General features: G+C 49.5%; 3 protein-coding genes across 3 annotated transcripts; all 3 read right to left on the bottom strand.

Annotated features, from left to right (window-relative positions):
• Nucleotides 1–1,754: 1,754 nt before the first annotated feature.
• Nucleotides 1,755–4,658, bottom strand: LOC120640768 (glycerophosphodiester phosphodiesterase GDPD2-like). Its single transcript, XM_039916686.1, has 6 exons — nt 3,915–4,658; nt 3,287–3,346; nt 3,089–3,169; nt 2,664–2,960; nt 2,346–2,542; nt 1,755–2,241 (listed from the first exon to the last, which is right to left on the bottom strand). The coding sequence occupies exons 1-6, from the start codon at nt 4,221–4,223 to the stop codon at nt 2,025–2,027; spliced, it is 1,161 nt and encodes a 386-aa protein (XP_039772620.1). The 5' UTR covers nt 4,224–4,658; the 3' UTR covers nt 1,755–2,024.
• A 1,676-nt stretch (nt 4,659–6,334) lies between these two features.
• Nucleotides 6,335–10,903, bottom strand: LOC120640767 (probable serine/threonine-protein kinase PBL7). Its single transcript, XM_039916685.1, has 5 exons — nt 10,512–10,903; nt 9,852–10,057; nt 9,272–9,461; nt 7,639–8,030; nt 6,335–7,129 (listed from the first exon to the last, which is right to left on the bottom strand). The coding sequence occupies exons 1-5, from the start codon at nt 10,687–10,689 to the stop codon at nt 6,653–6,655; spliced, it is 1,443 nt and encodes a 480-aa protein (XP_039772619.1). The 5' UTR covers nt 10,690–10,903; the 3' UTR covers nt 6,335–6,652.
• A 10,157-nt stretch (nt 10,904–21,060) lies between these two features.
• LOC120642996 (glutaredoxin-C5-like) lies at nt 21,061–21,978 on the bottom strand. Its single transcript, XM_039919543.1, has one exon. It carries the CDS (start codon nt 21,828–21,830, stop codon nt 21,411–21,413), a length of 420 nt encoding a protein of 139 aa, XP_039775477.1. The 5' UTR covers nt 21,831–21,978; the 3' UTR covers nt 21,061–21,410.
• Nucleotides 21,979–26,723: the final 4,745 nt, after the last annotated feature.

Raw genomic sequence — 26,723 nt, 5'->3', positions numbered from 1 at the left:
AGGAGAAGAAAAGAAAAGAGAAAGAAAATGGGAAAAAGAAAAAGAAAAGGAGGGGAGAGAAATAAAGAGAGAGAGGGCGAGCGCGTCGGCGCTGATCGCGGCCGCGGTCGGCCATGCGCGTGTCGGCCGCGTGCGACGCGCAGGCCGAGGGCCAAACAGGGATGGGACAGCGGAAGATTTGGGTGCCGGCTCGGTTCCTCGGGGTATCGGGAAGTCAGGCGGAAGATGAAACAAGAAGGGATCGAGCTCAACGACAAAACAAGGATTAGCGCGTGATTTATTTTTGTTAGATTTTTGGGATGTTACAACTTGCTTCCTTCTCTACCAGCAACGGTGACCCCAACTTGTTCCTCGAGGACGAGTACATGGCGACCATCTTCAACGCAACCGCACGCGCTGCCATACATGTACCAGCGTGGCATGGCGGCGGCGAGGTGCCTTCTCATCGCCGCCGGGAGCAGCACATGAAGAGCTGCCACATGTGTCGTGGCGTCAGTGTGTGGACCGTTGCCGCCGGCCTAATGTACGGGCTCACGCGGTGCGCCACCTGGACGTCGTGCGACTGCCTCTTCCACCGCCTCCATGGCGTGGACTCCGCGTGCAGTGTTTCTTGCAGGTTGCGAGAGCGAGGTCGAGTATAACGGTGGGAGTGATGAGGTCCCCATGCGTTTATGCTTTCATGTGGTGACTACGAGGCAGCCTGCGAGAGGTTCAGATCTGATGTTTTTCACCCTATCAAGTGAGCGTGGTGTTGCAGTGACACTTTGGCCATGGATCCTGCATGTCGGTGGCCTTCTTGATGCGGTGGGGGTCTGTTTTTCTCTAGAGTCCTTCGTGACGTTGGGTCACAGCGGGAGGTTTCGGCGGCGGCTCTCTGAGAAGTGTGAATGCTGGTGAGCACTGCGTTTAGACTTGGATCTTGTTGCCACTATGGAGTGGAGTGCTATTGTCGTGTGGAGTGATGTGGCATGTCCCAATCCAACCGGTCGGCATTTTTTCGGAGTTAAATTGTCATGATGCGGTGTGAGTTGAGATCTCAATACAACTGGTCTATATATTATTTTTTATTATTTGTCCAGTCTGAACTTATTTTTTTTAATATAATCGGCAGCTCTCTTAGTTCGTTAAAAAATTATCGCACCATAAAACCGCTGGTGCCCTTTCTTCTAAATCATGTAAAGATCGAGGGATCACAAATACAAACAGCCCAAGAGTCTGTCAACTCAGAATTCACAGACATGGCTGAACATCTGCCCCTTTAATTTGGGGCTGACTTCAGTTCCAAGCAGTCAACGAGTAATTAGTCTACAACGAGTCAGAAAACTCATCACCCGGCTAGAAAGGCAGAAACACGTGCGCTACTGCACTAGCTCCGGGATGAGCCGGGGCAGAAACACTACTAGAAAACAAGTCTTAGATCCACCCCAAAAATACAGGTACCGGTTCATCTCCATACCGGTACTTTTGGGGTGGATGAAATCTTTGAATGAGTCTTAGGTACCGGTTGGTATTATCAACCGGTACCTAAGATTCTCCATAGGTACCGGGTGGTAACTTTTATATTAATACCGGGTGGTACCACCAACCGGTATCTTTAGACGAGCCTTAGGTACCGGTTGGTGTTACTTAGGAGCCTTAGATACCGGTTGGTGTTACCAACAGTAACACCAACCGGTACCTTAGGCTCATCCATGGGTTACTTAAAAAAAACATCTTTTTCTCAATCAGAAGAACTGTGTAGCTGAGATGGTAAAGAAGCAACGCGCAAGGCTAGAGGTCGCGAGTTCAAATCCTAGCCAAAGAGAATATTTTTCGTGAATTTTGGAGGCCTTAGATACCGGTTAATTTACCCGGTACCAAAGGCTCCCAAAGACTCGAGCCTTTGGTACCACTTTCGGAGTACTGGTTTAAAAAACTGGTACCAAAAGATACCTGCAACCAGTTGCTTAAGGACCACTTTCGGAGTACTAGTTCAAAAAAACTATACCAAAAGATACCTGCAACCAGTGGCTTAAGGTATTTTTCTAGTAGTGAAAGGACATCTCCGGCGTGGAGAAGCTCGGCGTCCCCGCCGCCGCCGCCGTCCCCAGCCTCTCGCACCTGCCGCCTCCTTCGGAGGAGCCCGACTCCCCCGCGGCGGCGGGGAACGCCGACACGGCCTCGGCGATCTCCAGCACCCGATCGACGATCACGCCGTCCACCCCCATCAGGTGCTGCACGTACACCACCTCCGGCACGTTGCTGCAAGAGGCAAAAACACACCAGCGACCATGCGTTCAGCTAGCTCCTAGGCAAAAATAGGCAACAACTCTTGGATGGACGAAAAAAAAGGATCGGTCGCTCACTTGAGCTGGCCGTAGGTCATGAGCGAGAGCTTGGCCTCCTTGATCTTGGCCACCGCCGCCGGCTGCCGGAGGATCGCCCGGACCTCCGACACGATCCCCTGCAGGCCGGCGGCGACGCACAGCCTGACGGCCTCCTCCAGCGAGTTCCGCCTCGGGTCGGCGTACATCTGCGTCCCGCCGTTCGTCAGGAAGTACACCTGGTCGATAGCAAGCAATTGGGCAGGTTTCAGACATCATCCACTATTCATGGCCCGAAAACCTGCTGTGTGCTCAAGCTCAACCACGGTGCGTTGCGTGGTGGCAGGCAGCGAGGCTTACAGGGTACTTGTCCTGCAGCTTCCGGACGAGCTGCGCGGCGTCGGGCTGGAAGCTGGAGAAGATGACGGGCCGGCCGCCGGCGTGCTCGAAGACGACCTCGAGGACGGCCCGCAGGGCGGCGGCGAGCGCCGCCTCCGTGTAGGCGAGGTTGTCGTCGAACTTGAGCTCGACGTTGAAGCCGACGCGGCGGTCGACGCCCTCGAACGCCTCGCGCAGCGTGCAGAGCGCGTCCTCCGACCGCGCCTCCCACCGGAGGATCCTCCCGTCCTTGAGCTTCCGGAGCAGCGGCTTCCCGGCCTGACGATGAGGACAATTCGGCAAAGCCAATGCAGCACGGAGGTGAGCTCGATCGGACATTGCTGAATTTGGCAACGAGAGGTTTAGGCCTGAAATCCTCGTGGCTGTACGTTCAGTGTTCGCCGTACCTTCTCCTGGTTCCTCTGGGGCCCGTAGGAGAGGAACTCGTCCAGGTCGAGGTCGGTGACGCGCTTCCCTGAGATCTCGCCCTGAAACTTTCAGTTTTGTCATGAGATCTTTGAGAGATGGATGCTTAGATTGTGGTCGGCTTGGCAGATAATTAGAGCGCCGGATGATGCAGAACGCAAGCGGCAATAGGCTTTTACGTTTTCCTCAGTGTAGATGAAGTTGTCGTGGAAGATGACCGGGCAGCCGTCCTTGGTCACCTGCAAATTAAATAAAATCATCACTGTCACGTTTAGCAACCCCTGCCAGGGTGTTCCGTTCTCTGTTGCAGAGGAGGAAGTCAGGATCATATGGGACGTTAAATTCTTCAGATTAGTTTCCCAATTTACTAGTACTTTGTTCTCATGTTTGCATCATTCTCGAGTAGATGCGATTCTTCTCTAGAGTGATCGGATTGAATGATTTTGTTTTGCAAGTTTCTGACCGAGGTGCAGAAGTTTGTGTCATGGATGGAGGGGGAATGGGGAGTCACGGGAGGAGCTCAAGAACTCGAGATCTGGACCGATCTCTCTAGACCGGACCGGTCAAGCCCGGGCCAGGAGCATGGACCGGACCGAACCACCCACACAAGTGTCAGCACCCCGGCCCGCCAAGGACCAGCACACGCGGCGCCCCGTCGCCCCGGTCGGTGCGCCGTGGACAAACCAAACCAAACCCACCGTTGGTTTGGATAAAAAAAAAACCCGGCGTGGTCAACGGCGGACGTTGACGGCCGCGGCGAGCGAGACCGAGATGCGGGTGGGAAACGGAATGATCCCGGTCGCGTACCTGGACGTCGAACTCGACGTAGGCGACGCCGGCGGCGGCGGCGGCGGCGTTGAAGGAGCGGAGCGTGTTCTCCCTGACGTCGCCGCCCCGCGCCCGCGGGTCCTCCGGCGCCGCCGCCAGCGCGTTCATCCCGCTCCCGCGGTGCCCGACCACCACCAGCGGCGGCCTCGCCGCCGCCGGCGCGGCTCCGCTGGTAGTAGTAGGGGACGGCGAAGAACGCGCCGCCAGGGCGTCGAGCTCCGCGGCGATGTCCGGCTCCGGCATGGCGGCCGGCGGGACGACGACGACGTCGGCCTTGGGCTGAGCCATCGCCCTTCGCCCAGACTAGCTCCAGACGTACACGTACGTTGCCGGCTACCGGCGGCGGCGCGTCGTTGGCCCTGGTCAGATGAAGGACCGGCCGGCGAAGACGAGGGTCAGCGCTAGCTAGATAGATGACGGCCAAATTATACAAGATGCTCGAGCTGTAACGCGCGGGCTTTGCTGCTAATTTGTGGAGGCGAGCTGCTATTTATACACAGGACCTCTCTGTATATGGGATTCAGGCGGATCGAGTGTTGGGCGTGCAAGAAACCAAGGGGAAAATGCGCGGGGAAAACGGGGAAGAGGATCCGGCTGGAGAAAGAGAGAGAATATTCGCCGCGTCCCGGGGGTTTATGCCCCGGCATATCCATGATCCACCCGGTCCAAAGAAGGTCCAGCGCCGCCGGGTGGGCGCCGCCTCGCATGGCATCAGCTGGCTAGCTTCCACGGAAGGTCGATCAGGAACCTTCCTCTTCCTCCTCCAAGAATTCCAATGTTCCAGAACCATACAGAAACGGGATATCCTTGGTGACCTGGCGATCAATGCGACGGCGACTGCTGTCGGCGCCGGGCGCGGCAGGTCCGGCGATTGGCGTGCCGCCGTAGCTTCAAGCGTCATTGGCCACGACGCCACTCCAATAGAAAGGAAACGGTAGACACAGGGCAGGGGGGCCCCTGCGTCGAGTGCCGCATCTCCCCGTTTGGTTCCCCGGTGGTCAGCTGTACCAGAGAATTTTGACCATTAATTACTAGTATTAAATGAAGACAGTTTGCAGAACTAACTCCACGACCCCGCACTACTCTGCGAGACGAATCTAATGGGACCTTTGATCGCACGATTAAAAGATGGTTACTGCAGTATTACTATAGCCAATCACGGATTAATTACCATCAATAGATTCGTCGCGTAAAGTTGCACTCATATGTAAAAAAAATTTTACAAATAGATTTTGTTTAGACCTCCATGCATGAAAATTCTTTGTGTAGTACTACTTGTGCTAACTGACCAAACAAGGGCTCGGCCGGGTGGCTTGCACAAGCAGCAGGGTTGATTGACCGATGTCCACTACCGGCCTGGTAGTAAAGTATGCGGTCATGGTCATGGTGGCCCGGCCCGATTGAACGGCCAGTGCTGCTTTCCTCGCTGGCCCATCATCCAGCAGCGCCCATCCGAGTCCGACGCGTTCTGTTGCTCGCTGGCCCACCAATCCGGAGCCCGCGTCTCCGAGCCGAGTTCAGTTCGGGCAAGCACGACCAGTAGCGTGGATCCCCCGCTACGGTCCGAGTCCGACACAGCGAAAAGAACGAGATCGCGGCACGTAAATAAATACTCCCCGATCCCCGAAAGCTGAAGCCGCGTCGTCGAGCGAGCGGATTCGAGAGCAGCGGCTAGCTCCGGCCACCGGCACACCCACCCACCCATCAGTGCTTGGCGTGCTGCGGCCCATGGAACCCAGCATGGCCGGGGCCTCACCAGCGGCGGAGGCCGTTGAGGAGCGCGCGCGGCAGCGAACTGCGAGCCGCGGCGAGCTCGGTGGCCTTCTGGGGTGCATCGCCCGAGCCCTGGGCTTCGTCGCCGACGCGGACGCCAGGGAGCGCAGCCGACGGACTTGCTGCCGCGCCCAGGGGCTCTAGTATTTCTTCTCACTGACGACCACAGCACGGTGGATCAGAATTCAGAACACACCAAATTGCTGTGGGATTACGTTGTATATAGGCACTCAATTTCTGTTCGGTGAATAAGTAACAATGGCAGTGCGTATGCTGTTTATAAGTTGCATCGCGCTGGAATTTCATAGAATTATAGCGCATGATTTGTAAGTGTCTGCGATTAAAGAAAACCAGGGCCCTAAAACAACTTCCACACGAATCACACACACAGAACGAGTATTTTAGGAGTAGACACGATGAGAACATGACGAGCCATCCTAGCATCCAAGAAAGGAAAACAGAGCCCTTGAAGAAAAGAAAACATGCTCCACGAATTCTCTCGATGAAAAAAAACTGCTGGGGGCAAAAAGGCACTTCAGGATCAAAGTGATGCGTTTTTCGAAAAAGGGATCAAAGTGGTGCGGAGCTAGCCCACTTTGAGCAGAGCGGACTGAGCCTACCAAAACTTTTCCAACAGAATCACAGAACCACTGTACGCAAACAGTAGTAAGATGCGACAGAATGAGGTTCACACTTGCCCTCCACCGTTGCAAAATTTTCCGAGAATTTACAGGCACGACTCAGACCACATCCAGAGCAAAGCACCCAATGCTTCCCTTCTGTGCTCTTTTCACCCACGTTTTTGTTTTGTTTTACCCCTACGAATGTACACCTAACAACACCAGAAACCCAATTCTGTCTTCTTCATAACCAACCACACAAAGGCAAAAACACCGTCTGAGACAGAGGACACGCACAGGCAAAACAGCCCTTGGTGAGTGGCGTTACCCACCTCCTTTCGGAGAATCCAGGCTACCCTGAGTGGCACGCCGCTTCTCCCGCCAGTTCTCGCCCCACATCTTTGCCTCGGCCACCATCCTCTCCCTTTCCAGGCCCTTGTTCGCGGTCCCCGTGGCATGCTCCCTGGGAGAGTCGTCCCGGTCCTTGCTCGGAGACCTATGGCCAGAGCTGCCTGTGTCCTCATTCCTGGAAACCACCCTTTCGCTGTCGCTGACCCTGCTCCTCTGGTCGCCGCCGCCCTTCTTGGTGGTGTTGGCTGGACTAGGATCATAAATCTGGTTCGCAAGGTAGGAAAGAGCGGTCACAACGTCGGCAATGAGTGGGCGGGACGCAGCCTCAGACTGGATGCACATTGATGCCACCGCAAGTGCTTGGTAAAGTCCACGCGTAGGGAATCGCCCCTCCAGCCCTGGGTCAGCCATCTTTGGGAGCTTCCGCCTGTCATTGAAAAGAGGCCGTGCCTGCCAATGTACAAAGAGTTAGCTTCATTACATGCAATCAATTAATTAATCCAAATAAGCATATCGAAGATAACCATTGATCAGTGTACAATGATATCAAATGCCCATTCTCTTCCTAGATGTACTATATACTTGTATGCATATACTTATCTAAGCAACCTAGCATGGACATTGCATCTGTATGTGTACAATTTTTCAAAGAAAAAAGAACTAAAGAAGAATCTGACATAGTTTCTGTTACAATCAGATCCAATACTTCAACATATCAATGAAGACCATTATCACAGTCAAAGAACTATCATAATTTCTGCCTAAACATACAAACAAACTTCCCAGTTTCCCATCAAAATTACATATCCATTTGTCAACCAAATCCTTAGAAGACACTGAGATATAAATGTCAACAAAATAATGGTATTCAATATCTTGACATTCAGAAACTTCAGATACTGGATACCCTGGCCAAAAAATATTGACAAATGATTTATGAAGAAATTGAACAAACTTACCCATGAAACAAGGTTTTGCTCTGCGGTTGGTCTGGTGCTGTCAATGGCCTTCCGGCCAGTAATCAACTCAAGCAAGACAACTCCAAAGCTATAAACATCTGACTTAACTGTAAGTTGTCCTGTCATAGCATATTCAGGGGCACAATAACCATATGTTCCCATAACACGTGTTGAAACGTGAGACTTATCACCAACAGGACCCAACTTAGCAAGACCAAAGTCGGATAGCTTGGCATGGAACCCCTCTCCCAATAGAATATTTGATGACTTGAAGTCCCTGTATATAACTGGTGGCTGTGCCTTGTCATGAAGGTACTCCAGCCCTTTAGCAGCACCTGCCGCAATTTTCATCCTAGTGTTCCAATCCAAGGGCTCCTTGCCAGGAGGGAGATCTGCATTAAGTGCTAAGTTAATTCAGAAATGGGAAATATGCCACTGCTGATAGTATTAGTATTGCTAGACGTTCACACTTATTTGATTGGAGTAAAGTCAAAAAAGTGTATATAATATGAATGAATTTCTCAGCAGATTTTCTACAAACTGCAAATTTGCACTTGTAATACTTAAACATTGGAAGATCATTGGTCCCTGACTTCCTGTTCCCTATATTGACCGACAAAGAGATAAAGGAAAGTTAAAAATGCTCCAAAGAAAATGTTCTCAGCGCATAGTTGTATCACTCTACTATGTCACGGGATACAGTTCAAATGCCCTTTGTGGGAAAAAAATTGCCAGAGCATAGCAAGCTCAGGAGAAATATTAAATTGGGATACTACTCGCGTCAGCAGTCTGCTTCTTTGCTAGGTCCCAATCACTGCTATGACTGACTAGATAGAAATGATTACTCTTTTCTCACATAAGGCACATTCTATTCATCAACCCAGTAACATAGATGATCCTTTTATTCAAATAATTAAATTAACTATAACATAATTATTACATAACAGTATCTGTATTCCAATCTAAGGAATTGTAAAGTGGGCAAATTAAATAGCAATGAACCTGAACAAAGATCATTTTCTTACACACATTTTCAGTCACACGAACAATAAGGATGTGCCACCAATACTATAGTCACATAAGTGAACAACTAAAGTTTCATCTCCAAATCTGTACAGGAATTCGAAAAAAAATAGATATAGCTGAAGTATTTACTCTGTACAGAGATTTCTCCAGAGTAGCTAAAGTCATATGTCAACTGGTTGATGTAAACTAGATTTAATCGTACTGTGCCCAGAGTCAAGATGCAAATATGAAAAGTCCATCCTTACTTTAATTAGGCAACACTGAGAAAATAGAAAGGCAGAACCGTGATTGACTATTGGAAAAAACCTATTGGCTACTATGCACATATGTACTGCTGCATGGACAAAAGGACATGGATGAGAAAAGTGTCTCACAATCATGGACATATGCATAAATGCACATGGACAAAATGAAACGCATTGTCAGATAGATGGGGGGCAGACAGCATGGCAGATCGACAGCATGTACTCCAACAAGCATGTGAAAAACAAGTACTATCATGCATTGTAGCACTGAGCGCCACAGTACCAGCGAATAAACATCAACAGGAAACTTAACAAGCACTAACATGCAGAGACAAATATACAAAAGTAAAGAACAGTCTTACCGTGCAGATGGTCTTCCAATGATCCAAGTGGCATGTATTCATACACGAGAAGGCGTTGATCTCCATCAGCACAATAGCCAACCAAACTGACAAGGTTTTGATGATGAAGCAAGCTGAGCATGAGAACTTCCACTAGAAATTCTTTGTTTCCTTGATTACCATCCCTATTAAGCTGTTTGATAGCAACAACCTGTAACAGATGCATCAGTATTTCAGCAAAATACAAATGTTGTGCCTCATCTCAAAGATCAGGGTTTCAATTAGTTGCATACAAAGCAAATGGCATGTATCACTTGTTTGCTTGTTTTATATCATTCATCTTGTGAAATTAAAAGTGGACCTACGGAACAGTCCACACTGCCCTCAATTATCAGGCCAGTGTAAGTTGGATCAGCTACAAGTGAACATGGGTTTTTTTTGTGCCTGTGGGTATCCACCACTCATGTGCAAACACTGTTTTTTCTTGAATGTCCTAGACAGATCAATGTCTCCATTGGTACAACTGAGCCACTTTTGTACCAGCCCAACAGCAAGAGACGAAGAAAAGTCAACACCCTGCTTTGCCGACAAAGTGCATTACCTGGCCTGTGCCGTCCAGGCGGCCCTTGTAAACACGGCCGAACCCTCCCTCCCCAATGAAGCATTCATCCCTGAAGTTCTTCGTCGCGGCTGCAAGCTGGCGGAAGGTGAAGGTCTGCGTGGAGATGGCATTGCTGTTAGCGCCCTTGAGAACCACGAGCTCCTTCTTCGAGCCGGCATTGCCTTTGGCCCGCGACTTGTCTGCCCCTGCGCATATGCATTGTTCGACATGGTCAAGCGGGTCAAGATACAGTCATGCAAAAGCAAGCTACTACACCAATCATCACGGGGGGAAGAACAATAGCCCAGCTACTAATCAATGGGGGCCATCATCGGGTAGAGTTTCTGAATTTGGCGATACAATAGAAGCCGATACGCTTCCCCCAATCCCCCCTTCTAATACTGGAAGATCCCAAGGATACGCCGCCTCGCGCATCTCTCCTGTCATTTCCCTCGATCGCGCCCACGCCCGCCCGCAAGGGTTCCGGCCCGTTCGTACCAAACGGAGCGACCGACCCAACCTGGCAACCACCACGAGACGAGGAGACTAGGCCCGAGCACCAAAGCCCCGCAGCACGGATCCGATTCCGATCCCACCAACAAACCGAGCGGCCGATCCGGGAGGGGGAGAAGTGGGGGCGCGCGGACGCAGCACACGAACCTGCGGGGATCCTCTCGGCGCGCGGCGCCGCCGCCTCCGCGCCGCCCCCGCCAGCGGCGGCGGCGGACGAGGACGCGGCCGCCCACCCGGCCGCACCGCCATTGCCGCCGCCGCCCTTGGCGCCGTAGTACTCGAGCCCCTCCTCGCGCCCCGGGCCGAAGCACGGGAAGCAGCCCATCGCCGCCTCGGCGCGCGACTACCACCAGTCCACCAGTCCACCACCGCCGAATCGATGGATCAACCAATCGCCGCGCGCGGAACCCGCATTCCCGCGCCGACCAGCCGCCGGGCTCCGGGTCGGCGAGGGCGGCGCGGATCGGGGAGAGGCGGTGGGAGGGGGACGGGGAGGAGGCGGGGGCGGTGGCGTCGGCTGGTTTCGCTCGGCTGCGGCTGCGGCTGCTGCTGCTGCTGCTGGTTATAGCAGGCGGGGGCTGCGGGGTGGGCTCGCTCGTCCGGGGGTGGGGGGTTGGTAGGACGGGAACGGGAACGGGAAGGCGTCGTGGGACGGGAACGGGGGAGGTTAGGAGCGACTTCACTGTCATCTTGGGCAATTTTCCGGGGATTATCGTGTGATCTCGGCTGCGCCCCGGTTCGAGAAAAAAAAATATCTCCGCCACCTCAGATAGTTACTTACCCCGCGCGCGCGTGCTTCACGCATCGCCGTGAAAATATTTATTTTTTTCACGCGGCCAAGTTAATAATAGTAGCAGTAGTAGTAATAAATTAAATTAAATTTTTATATTTGAACCATGGAGGTGAATGAATTAATAAAATTTAAAAGAATGAAACCTCGGAGGATGAAAAAAAAAAGATGCGCTCCAGTAAATAAAATACTGGCACTTGATGATGGTTTGTTTCAGCAGCAAGCTGCTGGTTGGCAACTTGCAGATCGATGGAGCAGCCATGTCCAAGTCAGATGTCGGCTCACACGTACTACTACTGATTTTGTGCCGATTAATTTAATTGCCCGGTTGACTGGTATTAGCACTAGCAGGCCGATTAGCTCGTAAAGAATGACAGGCTGACGGCGAGCCTGTCATCTGGAAACACGGCACAAAGGTGAAGGGAACTTAAAAGTAAACCGTTACTAATCATGTGTGAGAGGAGCACTAATGTTTTTTTCACTTAAAACGCTATCCTTATATATTTTTTTTTAGGGGACTCAACGCTATCCGTATATTAATCAGCCGGAGAGAATGCATTCTCTCTTTTTTTTTTTTACATAATTGAGTCTGAGCAAGTGATGATTCCTATTATACCAAAAAAATAATCCTTGCTAAAAAACATCGTGCTTTTTCCTAAAAGTGTGGCCCCCAAACCAAAGTAACATATAGCACGTAGTAGATCGAAATTAAGTACAGACCAGATCACCAGAATTGGAATTCCCGGCTTAACTTTTTTTCCCTCAAGGAATTTCTAGGCTCCTAACAAAAGTGCTTTTAACCCCACCCTTGTCAAGTAAAAAGAACAAGGCAAAGGTCGATGCTTATGCTGCAAGGATTGGGCGGTAGATGCACACGGACCATTCGATCGCCTGGCCAGAAAGAAAGCCAGGAGCTTCCAAATAAAGCTGCGGCGGGTCCACGTGATACTCGTGCCACACCGTGCACGCAAACGCAGCACGGGACAGTGATACTTTCCCGTTGGGGCCAGCAGGTTTGGTCATTGGCATTTTACCTTTCATTTGTCGAATTCAAATTTGATTTTCAGTCAAATTTGATGATACTTTGAAAAAAAAAATTGGATGCTGCAAGAAACCACAAGGTGCGGAGGTTCCCTTTTGTTTTCATTGCAAAGTGCTCCGTCCAGCCGACGTGCAGCTAATTAACCACCACTTCTCTCATTACTGCCTCTGCAAGTTGCAGAGAAAGGTGAGGATATATTCCAGTATCCCCACGCTATCCTCAGGGACAAAATTGCCGTATTTGTCCCCATGGATAGCTACAAATCCACGAATCTTCTAAAAAAATTTAGGTCCATGGTACACTTTTTTTTTTCCGCGGCGAGGCCGGCACGATCGGTGAGAAAAGATGCCTACTCCTAAGTCGCAAAAAAAAATGCCTAGTTACTCGCTTGTTCAAGAAAAATTGACGGTTTGTCATCTGCTAGTTATTCGCAGATGGGTCAGCACATGCTGGTTACTTTCTACTCTGGGGAAAGGACCTCTGCCTGACTTGTGCTCCGGGGCATCGTCATCGTCAGCTCAAGGAAGAGAGGCATAAAGGAGAGAGATCTAGCAGCACATGAAAGACAGAGCACAGGCAGGAGGTTGGAGAAGCACCAAAAATTATCTGGGAGCGCAAGAAGCTGGGGGCGGTTTCTTTATTTTTATATTTTTTATTTTCGTTTTTTACAAAAATATATTTTCGATTTGGAAATTTATAGGAATATACCCCGGCCGCCTCGCTGCCGGGCAGCCGGGACCTGGCCGCCTGGCAGCGGGGCGGCAGGGGCATTTCTGAAAAAAAAATTCGCAGAGAAAATTGCGCATAGGTCCTTGGGGCCGGTCGCCCGGCAGCTCGGCGGCCGGCCCTATAGATGTCCATGCAGCCCGTAGCCCGTTAGCCCGCCCGAAGCACGGTCAATTTGGCCCGGCCCAAGCACGGCCCGGCCCGGTCCAAACTGTGCCCGGGCTGGCCCGGCCCGCTCCCCGTGCCCGGGCTTGGGCCGTCACCCCAGCCCGTGGGCTGGCCCGGCCCGGCACGGAGTTAGCAGGCCGGCCCGATATTGGCCCGCTAACTCCAATGGCCAAGACAGCCCAGCCCAGCAACGCCCCCTCCCCCTTCCCATCTCGCGTCGCGCAGCGCCCCCCGCCCCTCCCTTCTCTCGTGCAGCGGCGCAGCGCCCGCACCCCCGCCTCCCGCTCCCCTCCCTTCTCGCGCAGCACCCCCGCCCCCCGTCCCCGCCCCCGCCTAGAGGCCGGAGACTGCGACCACATCGCAGCGAGAGGGCGAGACGCCAGCCAAGACCGCGATTCCACCCCGCCACGGTGCCACCTCCTCGTCTCCATCCACCCTGTCGGTCGCCGCTCGTCGTCTCCGCCTCCCGGCCGCCGCCTCATCGTCTCCGCCCCGCCGGCCACCGCCTCGTCATCTCCCCCCCCCCCGCCGGCCACCGCCACTTCCTCGACACTGCCCCCTTGCTCCGCACCGCAACCCTAGATCTAGCGCCGCCGCACTTCCTCTCCTCGCCTCCTGCTCTCCTCCCGCAACCGGCCGCTGGCGACCCCCGCCTCCTCCCACGACCGGCGAGTCGGCGACCCGCGCCTCCTCCCGCGACCGGCGACCCGCGCCTCGCCGGTCCGCCGCCCCTCCTCCCGCGGGCGACTGGGACACCGCCCCCTTGCCGCGCCCCGCCTCCCTTTGTGGGCCGCGGGTGGCCCGAGCCCGACAAGCAGGCCGGGCTCCGCGGGCCCGTGCCTGGGCCGTCGGCGCGGCCCGTGGGCTGACCCGGCACGGCCCGCTAAGGAGTAGGGCCGGGCCGGGCACGGCCCGGAGATGATCGGGCCAGGGCGGGCCCGGGCGCGGGCCGGGCTGGGCAGCCCGAATGGACATCTATAGCCGGCCCCCCAGGCCGCCAGGCAGCAGGGCAGCCGGTCCTGGCCGCCCGGCTGCGGGGCGACCGGTCGTAATTTTTGCAATGTAGCCCTTTTCGTGAAAGAATTTCACATATGTGTCATTTTTGTAACTTTTTGCAGAAATAGACCATGCGGGTCGGCGCCGTAATATGTGGCGCCGAGATAACACGTCTTGGCGCCACAGATCACGGCGCCGAGGTGCCACGCACGCACAAGCAATCTAGTGAATCTTCGAACTTGCCTTTAATATTTTCGGACCTTTTCAGGAGAATAGAATACTTTGAACCACACATCAAATATAACGGTAAGAATTAAGAACTAAAAACTGCATTACACAATGTAAACCATAGGAATTACATCATAATACAACGTTAATGAAACACACATCAGACATGCAGTGGCATGGCAGAACCCGTTGCAACTACGGTAAACAGATTCTGAACTAAGCTAACATGCCTTAGGTAATTTAAAAAAACACAACAAACACAACGATGCAGCATATCACTAGCACTAGGTAGTCCTAGTAGCCTTACCCCCACGTAGCAAACTGCGTTGAGCCTTCTCCGCAGTATCCACCCATTGCAGGTGGTGCAGGCGGTGGTGCCGGAGGGGCAGGGCCCTTCTTCTTGTGACAAAGGTAGTTGCAGTAAGGAATAGTGCATGGTTCATCCTGTGAAGCGGCAGCATTGCTGGTATCATCATCTTCGTCGTCTTTGTTACCCTCGCTCACTTCCTCATAATGGTTCACCTTACATTCCAGATCAAAGATCTTTATCTGGAGGTACTCGATGAACTCCTGAACTGAATCAATTGGTGCCGGATCGACCCACCTGGTAAAACCACAGTTTTCTGAAGCATCTGAATACTGCAAAATAAATTTCATGTAAGGTTTCTCAATGAAGATAAAGAAATAAAACAACCGAGTATTACCCATGCGTGTGGGCATTTGAAGAAACGCCGACCGTCATCCATCCCGTCGGTGCACATCTGCACTAAGCAGTCCTCACCATGTCTGCATTTTGACCATGGTTCTCTACGATTATCATATTGTCGAAGATGAGTTTCATTGGTAAATTCACTCTTGTGCTATGGCGGAAACTCAAACACTGGTTCCGGAAAGGAATCAGGTCCAAGAGGCCCCTCCCATATTATGGGGTCTCCCTTTCTTCCCCCTTTTTCTTTCCCAAAACCGTAGTAATTCTTCCCGCTAGACCCACCTCCAGACATTGGGTATACAATGAGCTTTGGTGTTTGAGTGCTGCTGGGAGTTCACAAACTTCGGAGTATTTATAGGCGCACAAAGTTCTGATACCCGGAGTGTGGAGTGTAAATGCACCTGAAAAGCCTACATGATAACACAGTGAAGAGGCTAGCTGACCGAACACTGAAAAGGCTAGATTCAATTCTCGAACTGACTACTCGGTGCATCTCTGTGCATTCAGAGCATCTAAGTGCATGCAGACTCACAGCACTGCATCGCTGCCGCTCGGCCGATCGTGCCTAGATGCCGCCTTCCCCACTACACGCCACAGACCTTCGCTGTAGAATAACAGTTCCGTCGTCCTCGCCCGAGAGACTGCTTTGAAGGTGAGCTGGTGTGGTTGTCGTGTTGTCACATCTTTTTGAAATGGTGAAAGGGCACTGCTATTGGGCTGTCGTCTTTTGTCACGTTTGTCTAGGCAAACAATGCGACATATGGGAAACTCGTGATCGCCGTGCTGAGCAGTGGCAACCTGTGATCTCGTACTCGCAGCTAGATACACTATGGTCCCTATTTTGAGCTATACGAGCTGTCACGAAGTTTACTCTGTATGCGGTAGTCGTCATCATCGTCGACGGGATCTCGGCCGCTAACTCCTCCCGCACCAAACTTATTCTTCATTAAATCACGGAAAAAATTCGCAAGAACTTCCCTTATTTCACGAGCATTATGGAACCCACAAACATAACAAGTTCACATCAATAATATCTATAGAAACAAATGACAAGTAAACTACCACAATCATAAACAACCATAATCCGAACAGTCGAAACAGTCCATAATAACAATAGAGAAACAAGTGCCAACAACTAACCACCCATACCATTCCGACCTCTCTTACGTTGTGCGTGTACGTGATATGTAGGGTAGCTATGACGGTCCGGTGGCCTCACATCTCTGGCAGGATGGCGTAACAAAGCCACATGTGTATGCAAGCTAGGATCATCGTCCTGGGCAGGCGTAGCAAATAACCGTGTAAAGTCGTCGAAGGAGGCCGTGTCGTTGTCTTCAGACCACCCTACAGATCACAAAAAAAACAACATTCAATAGGTGAATGCAATTCCGTACAAATTATACTACGTACCCTATGTTTCCGGTGGTGGTGGTGGTGGATAGGAAGAAGCTCCTTCATATCCTCCTGGTGGCGGCATAGGGTGATACGAAGACGGCCCCGCTCCGGTGAACTGTTGTGATCCTGAGTATAAATAATAACGTATGAGCCTTCGACCATAAAACATGCACTACATATTTACCTAAAGTACCTCCAGCTGGTAGCATAGAGGTAAACTGGGTTCCTTGAAATGGAGCCCCTTGCGAGGCACCTGGCCCTCCATAGGGCTGAGAACCGGGGTACTCGTACCCTGTGTGGAGTCGTATTTAAATATTGCATATAAACATACAGATCAGTAAATATCACACCATACCTTCGTACTGTCGGTGGTATAAGGGAGGCTGCTGCCATGCTGGACCACAAGGAACCGACGTCGACGCTTGCGACGATCCGTAGGAATCCTCGTAGTACGTCCGCGTACCAAAGGCCTGAAGGATGCATCGGGCTCTACCACGTTGAGTGGTCCAGGCCTCGAGTTGTGCCGGCATGCTCATCGTAGACTCGCCATGAATCCTCATTACATTCAGTGAGCAATCTAATTCAAGCAACCTACAGGCCTCGAACTGCAACAAAAAAACTTAGTATACAAATCTTAAAAGATCAAAAATGCCGTCAACATTTACTCACCGCCCCAGCTAATGCCTCATCCCTATGTCGTGCATAGCGATCCTGCGAAGTTGCAACATGCGGCTGTGTATGCATGTCAACATACGTCAAACGGAAACGAATCTTCGGTTTGTACCAGGTCAGTTACGCCCGAAGCGAAGGCTCAGTGTGTGGACCGGTATCCTCAGCCAACTGCTCGCCTGCATCATCCCACGCAGCCACCCATGGTTGTAATCTAGTGACCCACATTGTCGAGAAAGGATGTCCAGCCCTTGATAAACTGCACGTTAAATAGAAATTAGTTTCACGTTATTAGTACATGGGTACTTACACATTTTTGTTACCTATGATCGTGGCGCTGAACACGATCCAACGCTGAAGACACAGGGAAAGACTGGCGTCGACCGAACTGTCTCATGACTCTATCTGGGCAGTGGGCCTCAACTGCAACATCGTACACCAAAGCTGCAGTAGTCATCCATAGGCCCTGGTCCTGTGTGCACACCGAAGATATCCCAAGCGGTGCACGTGCGGCTATAGCCGAAGGGCTGTATGGCTCCCACACAATGTCTTCTGGGGTCAATCGATCAAATTCGGCAATAAACTCAGGATAAGACCGCCGGGTCTGTACATGTGCCCATATTTTCTGCAAAAATAAAAATTATGTGTCCATAAGAAAGGTATTGAGGGAACAATATATGACCATAGTATGCATAGAATATAAATTTTTATCGGGTCCATACCTGTCGAGAGTACTAGAGAGTTCTCATGGTGGGTCTGTCGTCCTCCGTGTCACCGTACATATCCGGCTTGTACGGTGACTGGTCAATCATGGGACGACCGATAGCAATCCTCTCGTAAGACCAAAACTGTAGCAGAATTGGGCACCCCGTTAGGACAGCATTCCTATCATTCTGCCGTGATGCCTTGCAGAGTCCACGATATGTGCATGCAAGAACCGCTGAACCCCAACTATATAAGGTTATTGCATCCTCATCTGCATCGGCGATCTCCTGTGCGTAGGACAGAAGCACCCTATCCACACAGTGGTCGTGTGAGTTGTTGAACATGATGTACCCAAACAACCACAGCATGTATGCCTCGAGTGATCTAGTCACGCTGTACTCATCAGCATCGGCTGCCAACAGATCCGGCTGCAATGAAGTACGAACATTGAGAATAAGAAACACATGAGGTATTTCAAAGCCATAAAATACATCAACACATCGTTTTGTACGAAATTGTACCTGAAACTGTAGGAGCCATGACTTGGATGGGCCTTTCGACTGTGGGTGCTCATTGAAATCTTCAGGATCAATCGTGGTGGCAACACCTGCAAAACATTCCTCAAGATCCTCCAGTCACGTAGAAGGTACCACGCGGGGTCCGACAGCGTCTCCGGTGATAGAAAAACCAAGCAGCATCGCAACGTCCTGCAGGGTCGGTGCCATCTCCCCACAAGGGAGGTGGAACGTGTGTGTCTCAGGTCTCCATCTGTCAACGAGAGCTGAAAGTAGAGACCTGTCTAGCTTCACCAAAGCACTCTCAGCAAGACGAGCCACAGTGAGAAGACCTGCCTCGCTCAGCCTGCATCATACAGTGCACAAATGTTAATACATTATATAACGAAATGTATAACGGATAAAAACAGAAAAAAGATGATATATCACCTGGGCACCCATCGTGGACGTGGACGCAGCACGTTTAGTTCTTGGTGCTGAACATTCGCAAGGAAGGACCGGTGACCCGAGTCTATTGTTGGGTCCAGCAACGCAGGAGTAACCCCGGCCATACCTACCACATAAGATCAAAACAATACAATACAATCACACACATCTAAATATTTCTAATAGTTCCTTATATTTCCTAAATAATTTCTAAGATTTTCTAACGATTTATAAAAATTTCTAATATTTTCTAACATTTTATAAATTTTCTAATATTATCTTGCAATTTTTAAGATTAATTAATTAGATTGATAATGTACTATATCAACACTAATCACTACAAGTAACTACACATAAATGTACCACTAATCAGTCCTAATAATAATTAATCTGATTGCTAATATACTGTTTCAACAAAATAGTTTCTATAATTTTCTACAATTTTCTAACATTTTCTACAATTTTCTAACGTTCTCTACAATTTTCTAACATTCTCTACAATTTTCTAATATTATCTTGCAATTTTTTTGATTTTCTAATACTTCTCCAACAATTTTCTAGTATTTTCTAATACTAAATCTAACACTAAATGTACTATATCAACGCTAATAACTATAAGTAACTGCACCTAAATGTACCACTAATCACTCCTAACAATAATTGAATTGATTGCTAATCTACTATTTCAAAAAAATAATTATAACATAATCTATTTATAAAATGTAGAAAATTTTAGTTACCTACAGTCGCCGGCTTGAAAATCTGGCAGGGCTTCGCCGCTTTGCCTCTCCCTCCCTCACTCTCTTTTCTTTTTTTCTAGATTTTTAGTGAGGCAAATGAGGGGGTGAGGGGCAGCCAACACCTTATATAGGGTTGGGGGGCTGTTTGCCCTGCAGGCGGGCAGCCAGGGCCCGCCGCTCCACTGCCGGGCGGCCTGGAGGGCTGGCCGCCCCGCTGCCGGGGGGCCGGTCCTCCAGGGACCTCGGCGTAATTTTTTGTCGACTTTTTTTTGCAGATAAGTCCCTGCCGCCCGGCTGCCGGGCGGCCAAGTCCCGGCCGCCGGCTTACCCGGCTGCCCCGCTGCCGAGGTATATTCCTGTAAATTTCCAAACCGAAAATATATTTTTGTAAAAAACAAAATAAAAAAATAAAAAAACCGCGAAGCTGGGGCTTGCCTCCTGGGGCAAGATTGCGGCCCATACATAGCCGGCCGTCGAAAACAGAAGCCTGGCCCAGTCCTAGCTAGCTGAGGTCTCCTTGACCTTTTTTTTTTTTGGAAAAATCCCGTCGCTCCTGTGTAGACTACGGCGGCCATCGAAGAAAAGAAATTGGGCTGTCGTGGCCCACTTAATTTCATGTTGATTGAGCTTAAAAAAATATGATAAATTTCTTCTAGTGAGTCCGATTTCAAATCCATTTGCACCATTGTATTCTTCTGGATAAAATTTACAAAACTAAATCAATGATACATATATTTTAAAATATCTTTTACAAATTAGCAATTTATATTGAATATGTAGTAGCTACTTATCCCTTGTTTAGATGCAAAATTCAAAATTCCAAAACTATCACATCGAATGTGTGCGGCATATGTATGGAGTATTAAATCTAAATGAAATAAAAAACTAATTGCATAATTTATTTGTAATTTACGAGACAAATCTAATGAGCCTAATTAAGTCATAATTGGTCACTAAATTGCTACAGTAAATATATGCTACTGCCAGATTAGTTAGGTTCATTACATTTGTCTCATAATTTACGAACGAGTTATATAATTAGTTTTGTGATGGAGCACGCGCAAGCAGCTAGTTTACGAGACACAGGCGAAGCACACAGTGAAAAGCTATCTCGAACAAAGCATAAAGATGGAGCACACGCGGTGCTAGCCATCTCATGCAAAAAAGACGAGCGTGCATGCTGCCTGCCAGTGCCAGCCGCGAAAAAGGAGCTCCCAAAAAAAACTACACTGAGCAAGCACCGACTACACGATCGAGTACGGGGGAGCGCCAATCCCACTTGCTATTAGAAAACCCTTCTTTCAGTATTATTATTCAGCTTGTTCCATCTTTTCTTTGACATCTTATTAAATTAATCAAAGCAAAACCAGTAGTAAATAAAATGCTACAATTATTTGAGTATACGTCTATCATCTTAGTTAATTACTAGAATCATGCATGTTCGTTGTGTGTTTATATGTGATGAAGTATAAATAGCTATAAGAAGTTGTTGAAATTAGCATTGATTTTTCACATTTGGGAATGTAAACGACTGTGGTCACGCCTGTCATCATTCCCTTGATGCAAAACACAGGAGGCCCGGAGGAATGAAAAGTAATAAGGCAAGCCAAACTGCAGATTAATAAGGTCGAAGAGATTGATGACACTAAACAGCCACATCTCTCCTTGCATCTAGCAAGCATCGCGCACACTCGTACGTTTGAGCATGCGAGCACGTGCCAACTCTACCACACACTCGCTCCCACACACAAGACGGAGGCAGCATCAGTAAAAAAATTCACCGACCTCTCTCTCTAAAACACAAACACACACAAGCACTCACTCTACTGTGGATGGTAATGTATTACTTTAATCTGCCCTACGACAGTTAACTAGCTCCGACGACGGCACGCAATGGCAGCTAGCGGCGCGAGCGTCGGGAGAGCTCGATCGATAGCTCAGAGCCAGAGCGCGCCGGCCTCCTTGAGCAGCGGCACGAGGGAGCCGTTGATGTGCGCGGCCATGACGCGGTCCATGGCGCCGACCAGCCTGCCGCCGATGAACACGACGGGCACGACCGGTGGCGGCGCCGCCGCCGCAGCGGCCCCGGGTGCGGCGGCGGCGCCGAGGAGGCAGGCGAGGGCGCGCTCCAGCTCGCGGCCCCGCGGGTCGAGGTCCAGCTCGTGCACCGCCGGGTGCACGCCCATGCCGCAGAAGAGCCGCTTCACGGCGTGGCACATGCAGCAGGTGCTCACGCTGAACACCACCACCGCGCTCTCCGACGCCAGCCGCTCCACGCGCTCCGCCGCCGTCTCCGCCGGCGCCACCACCGCCGCCGGCATGTACCACGCCTGCTCCGCCGCCGCGCCGTACTGCATTGTCGATGATCTGTCGCGAGCTAGCTACGTGCGTGCCTGCACGGCTACTGATCAGAGGGCTAGCTAGCTGCTAGTAGCTAGCGGCGGTGTGTGTGGTTTGCGAGAGCAAGCAGGGCGAGTGTGGCTTTGCTTTAGGGCTGGCAGGCTAGAGGTGAGAGGAGGTGAGCGTATATACAGAGGAGCGGGGTCAGGGGCGTTCCGGTCATTTTGTGGCGGCAAGTAGCTTTAAAGCTGGATTTAACTTGTGCCCTTTGATCCTCTCCACCTGTGTACACTGTACAGTGTAGGGGATTACTACTTTAAGTACTTGATTATAATTAAGAATCCTTGCTTAGTAGTGTATGTAGTACTAAATCGTGTTAGACACTCGAATAATACACTACAACTTTGCACGCTAAGTTCATCTTTGTAAGGCTTATGTTTTGGCAGTTCAAAGTTCATGATCTGACCAACAATTAGCGCAATGGCATATGAATGTGTGTAATAAAATTTATACAGTTGGATTTGAGTTTGGTATCACTACTCCAATAGGGGCTATCACCGCCGGTTCTCAAACCCATCACCGCCGGTTCTCAAACCTCATCACCACCGGTTTTGATCCCGTTGGATTAGGGTCGACAGTGATGGGTGGACTATCACCAACGTGTTCACAACCGGCAGTGATCTCTGTTGAAAAAACAAAAAAAAACAATCAAACCACGAGGCCGCCGCCAGCCCCACGCGTGGCGCCGCATAACTGCACCCGCCCATGCCACCGCATGTCAACGCTCCGGCCCGCACGCCGGCACGACCGCTGTCCCGGTCAGCATGGCCGCTGGCCCGCACGACCGCGGCTCCTGCCCGTCAGCATGCCGACGCGGCCGCCGGTCCTGCCTGCCCACCGAGCCCCACGCGCCCGCACGCTGGTGCTTGGCTGATGAGCCCCTGCGAGGGGAGAAGCGGAGCGCCGGGCGGGAAAGAGGAGAAAAGGGTAGGGGATGGTATGGGTGGGGAGGAGACGACTAGTGACGAGGAGAGAAGGGGAGATGAGGGAGCCAGGGAAAGATCAAGAGCGACGTGGGAGAGAGAGGAGGCGGGGAAGAGAGGTGAGAGGAGAGTACAGATCAAGGTGTTACATTAATAATAGATAGGGTTTTCATCACCGCCGGGTCGTATTATGAACCGGCGGTGATGGCCTTAAAACCTATCACCACCAGTTCGTAATATGATCTGGCGGAGATGCTATGTCCACTATCATCGTCAGGTCCAAATGGAACAGGCGGTGATATCCCATCATCGGCAGTGATGGGGTGTTTGCGATGACCAGTTCTGTAGTAGTGTATCATTTTGTACTGATTACAATTTCGTAACTATCAATCAAATATTAGGAAAGAGTTTATGGTCAAAGATCAATTTTGTTAGACAGAAAATCAAAATGAATGCGGAAGCACTTCTCTATGAAAATGGTAATAAAAAGTGACAAGATATAGTTAACTATGAAAATATCTCCCATTACATATTATTATTCAATGATAATACTAATTGAAATACATTAATAGAACATGTTTAAAGAAAGTATTTTTCAAGTCAACACTACTGGAAACTGTAATTTCCCTGAGGGTGAATATACCCACAGGGAAATATAAATCAATAGCGAATATTTTTCATGTTTCCAAATTTAATTATATATGAAGTAGTACGCACTCCATCAATTTGAAAATGTGGGGCGCATTTTGATTTGGCATTGATAGTCGATCTCCACCAAAACTATGTTTTGATCCATGATTTGTCTTATAGGATAATAATGTTTGTAACAACAAATCACAAGCATGAGATAAATAGTAATAACTTCAAACACGAATTCAATGATATTGCTTCTGTATACTAACTGTTGGTAAAATATTATGAGGTTTGATCATTGATATGCGAGCTTGCATGTCACAAAATCGGCAGAAAGAACTCAAATTTATTTAATTTGCAGACAGCGGAGGAATTAATTAGGTGGAGATCGTCTAGGGATACTGAAACAGTTACATGTCTACATGTCGCTAGGTTTCGAGACAGATATCTGAAACAAGTGAGCCTAGGCTAGTAGCTTTTGGTACAAACGCATCGGTGGATGAACACACACCTCGAGCTAGTGCATTACATCACGGTGATGCTCCCCTTTGTCTCCAAGGCCAGGCCGACAGTGCATGCTTCTTCGGCCCCTGCTTTTATCTTTATCTTGTCAGGATCGGAGTAGAGCAAAGGAGAAGCATGCATGCATTACTGGAAAATTGTCCCGAGGATTTGATCGGTGGTGGGAGCAAAGACCGGCTTTTGCTTCCACAGAGAAATGTCTCTCAGCACCGGCCGGCCGGCTTTTTGTTGCTTGCAAATGGTTTTGGTTTTGTCCAAACGGTTCAAAGCTAGCTTCGTTTTGCATGCATGCCGGCATATGTGTGTGTTGGCCTCATTCAACCGACATGTAGAGAAAAAAAATCTGCAACAGTTTCTAATTAAATAAATAATACTAGGAACACTTTTATATATACATACATAAATACATATATATGACACGAGTTGCCTGTTTGAAGTGAAGGTGCATATGGTACCAAATTCCAAGATCACTGCTAGATCAGTATGAGAGAGAGAGAGAGAGAGAGAGAGAGAGAGAGAGAGAGAGAGAGAGAGAGAGAGAGAGAGAGAGAGAGAGAGAGATTTTGTATGTAGTAGAGTATTAAGCTGCTGGTACCAAAAGGTTGAACTTTGCACTGTAGCTGACGTGCGGTATTGTTTATGGAAAGCTGTCGTGCGGTGGCACTGCCGCCATGCACACACACCTCCTTTATCTAACTGTCACAAACGGTCGAAGTAGTATAGTAGTTGCTCATGAGCATGCATGCATGAGCTAGCTTGGCTAGCGGTAGCGGCAGCAAGGCTGTGTGTGGGTGGGTGAGATCATGGCGACCAATGACCTTGTCGGTAAACTATTTTGACTGACTGATGATGATGATGGTACACATACACTTTGGAGTTTGGACGACTTTGCAACAATATTGTAACCTAAGTGCTGCATACATATGCATGTTCCATGTACTAGTATACGACGTACGATCGACCAACAAATTAAACTTTGCTGCTTTTGCATGCCGCCAGCGAAATCACGAAAGTTCCGAGCAAGGATTCACCCACATGCCTGCAGCTTAATACGGCTTTAGTTAGTTTATGTAGTGTACAATAATATAATATGTACTCCCCCGTCCCATGAAAGTGCAATCCTAAGTTTAAAAAAATCCCACAAAGAGTGCAATTCTAGAGATCGGATCTCAATTACCTGCCTAATTAAATGGTTAGATTTGAATTGCATGTCAAAACTAAACATATGTGGCAAACAATTGAGTGTATGAAAGTCTTTTCACGCCACCACTAATCTGTTTGAAAAAAAAATAGAATTACACTTTTCATGGGACCGAGGGAGTAGTCGTCAAGTACTCCAAAAATATGATGATCATCAACAAGTAACTAACCAAGTGCTATACATGAACCCCCCCCCCCCCCTAATTTAACCCTCCAAGCTTTTGTGAAAGCGTGTGCGCCACTTAGCTTTGCAAGGGTCAGGTTGGGGTGGCTCCGGATCTCGAGAGGCGGCGCCTCGACCGCCGCTGGCCATCGGATCGATCGGCCGGCGGCACACAGCAGGGCGGGTGATGGGCAAGTAAAAGTTGGCGCGCGCACGGGAAAAAAGCACACGCGTGCAGCGCCGTACACGTATCGTGCCGCATGCGAGACCGAGGCGCTCGCTCGTCGCCTCAGGCTTGCAGCTGCGTGCATGGACGACGGGTCTCTCTTTATTTGCATGGACGCCATGCAGGCCAGATAGCCAAGGGAGAGAAGAGAGATGATCGTGCCGGCGTGCGTGAGATCTTTTTCAGGATTTTTCACGAGGGCGGCAGCAGCAACCGTATCTACCCGATCACGATCATATCTCTTGTTTCCTGCGTTTTTCGTACGTCCTTTATTTTGCATTGGTTTCCTTCTCTCTCTCTCTCTCTTTCTCTAGCTCTAGCTCTCAAAAGTTTTGAATATTTGATGAAATTACAGAGCTACTGGATGTGTTTTGATCATGACACAGTCGTCCTTTATTTGAATTTGCATGCATGCAATGAATACATGGCTTTTTCACGGCCATCACTGAGCATAATTATTATTGGTAAGTGAGGTAAGTGCTAGCTAGGGCCGGCCACTTGCATTGGGGTTGGCCTCCACGCAACAATGTCGATCCATGTCCATCTTGGTATGGTCCCATGCATAACCATACATATCATGTGAGAGACGTACTTGGGTTTGGGCGAGATCTACTTTCATTGGATCTATTAGTGTTGATTGATATTTATTAGCTAAGAGCCTAATATTTTTTTGGAAAAAAATCTACTTTCCCTCGCTCCCTTAGCTATCGCAAAAGTCTGATTTTTCTCCCTCAACAGCAGAACCGGTTATCCAGCCTCCCCCAACTATCAAAACCATTTGTCTTACCTCCCTCGGCATTTTTACAAGTGGTTTTATATTTTTTTTCATAGATTTTCCCCCATATCTCCTTTTTCACTCAATTGAGGCAGCAAATGTGATTCAAAAATTATAAAATTGGCATAGTTGTAGAGGAGAGTACAAAGAATCCAATTTTGCAAAGTTTCAACCTAAATAAATTTGAAACTTAAAATTTTTAAGAAAGAAAGAATTCAAAATTTATTGAATTTTTAAGGTATCAAGATGATCTCCATCTTTGACAAAATTTGAACTGTGTGACATATATAAGAGGTATGTCACTAGAGACTTTTTGTGAGTATAAGTTCTATAGAAAATTTTGAAGTTTATTACGAAGGGTCAAATTTGAGCAAAATTTATATATTTTTATTTATTTTTTACATAATT

The sequence above is a fragment of the Panicum virgatum genome, chromosome 7K (genome assembly GCF_016808335.1).
Source record: "Panicum virgatum strain AP13 chromosome 7K, P.virgatum_v5, whole genome shotgun sequence".
Taxonomy (NCBI): domain Eukaryota; kingdom Viridiplantae; phylum Streptophyta; class Magnoliopsida; order Poales; family Poaceae; genus Panicum; species Panicum virgatum.
The sequence above is the reverse complement of the archived record's forward strand: the minus strand, read 5'-3'. Positions and strand labels throughout refer to the sequence as shown.

Bases quoted from the DNA above. Each gene is read 5' to 3' on its own strand.
- LOC120640768 (XM_039916686.1), bottom strand. From the start codon at position 4,223: ATGGCTCAGCCCAAGGCCGACGTCGTCGTCGTCCCGCCGGCCGCCATG. The intron at 2,961-3,088 runs GTACGGCGAACA...CCTCATCGTCAG, and splicing joins CCCAGAGGAACCAGGAGAAG to GCCGGGAAGCCGCTGCTCCG. The intron at 2,543-2,663 runs GTAAGCCTCGCT...GCTATCGACCAG, and splicing joins AGCTGCAGGACAAGTACCCT to GTGTACTTCCTGACGAACGG.
- LOC120640767 (XM_039916685.1), bottom strand. From the start codon at position 10,689: ATGGGCTGCTTCCCGTGCTTCGGCCCGGGGCGCGAGGAGGGGCTCGAG. The intron at 10,058-10,511 runs GTTCGTGTGCTG...GCATATGCGCAG, and splicing joins CGCCGAGAGGATCCCCGCAG to GGGCAGACAAGTCGCGGGCC. The intron at 8,031-9,271 runs GTAAGACTGTTC...CACTTAATGCAG, and splicing joins ATTGGAAGACCATCTGCACG to ATCTCCCTCCTGGCAAGGAG.
- LOC120642996 (XM_039919543.1), bottom strand. From the start codon at position 21,830: ATGCAGTACGGCGCGGCGGCGGAGCAGGCGTGGTACATGCCGGCGGCG.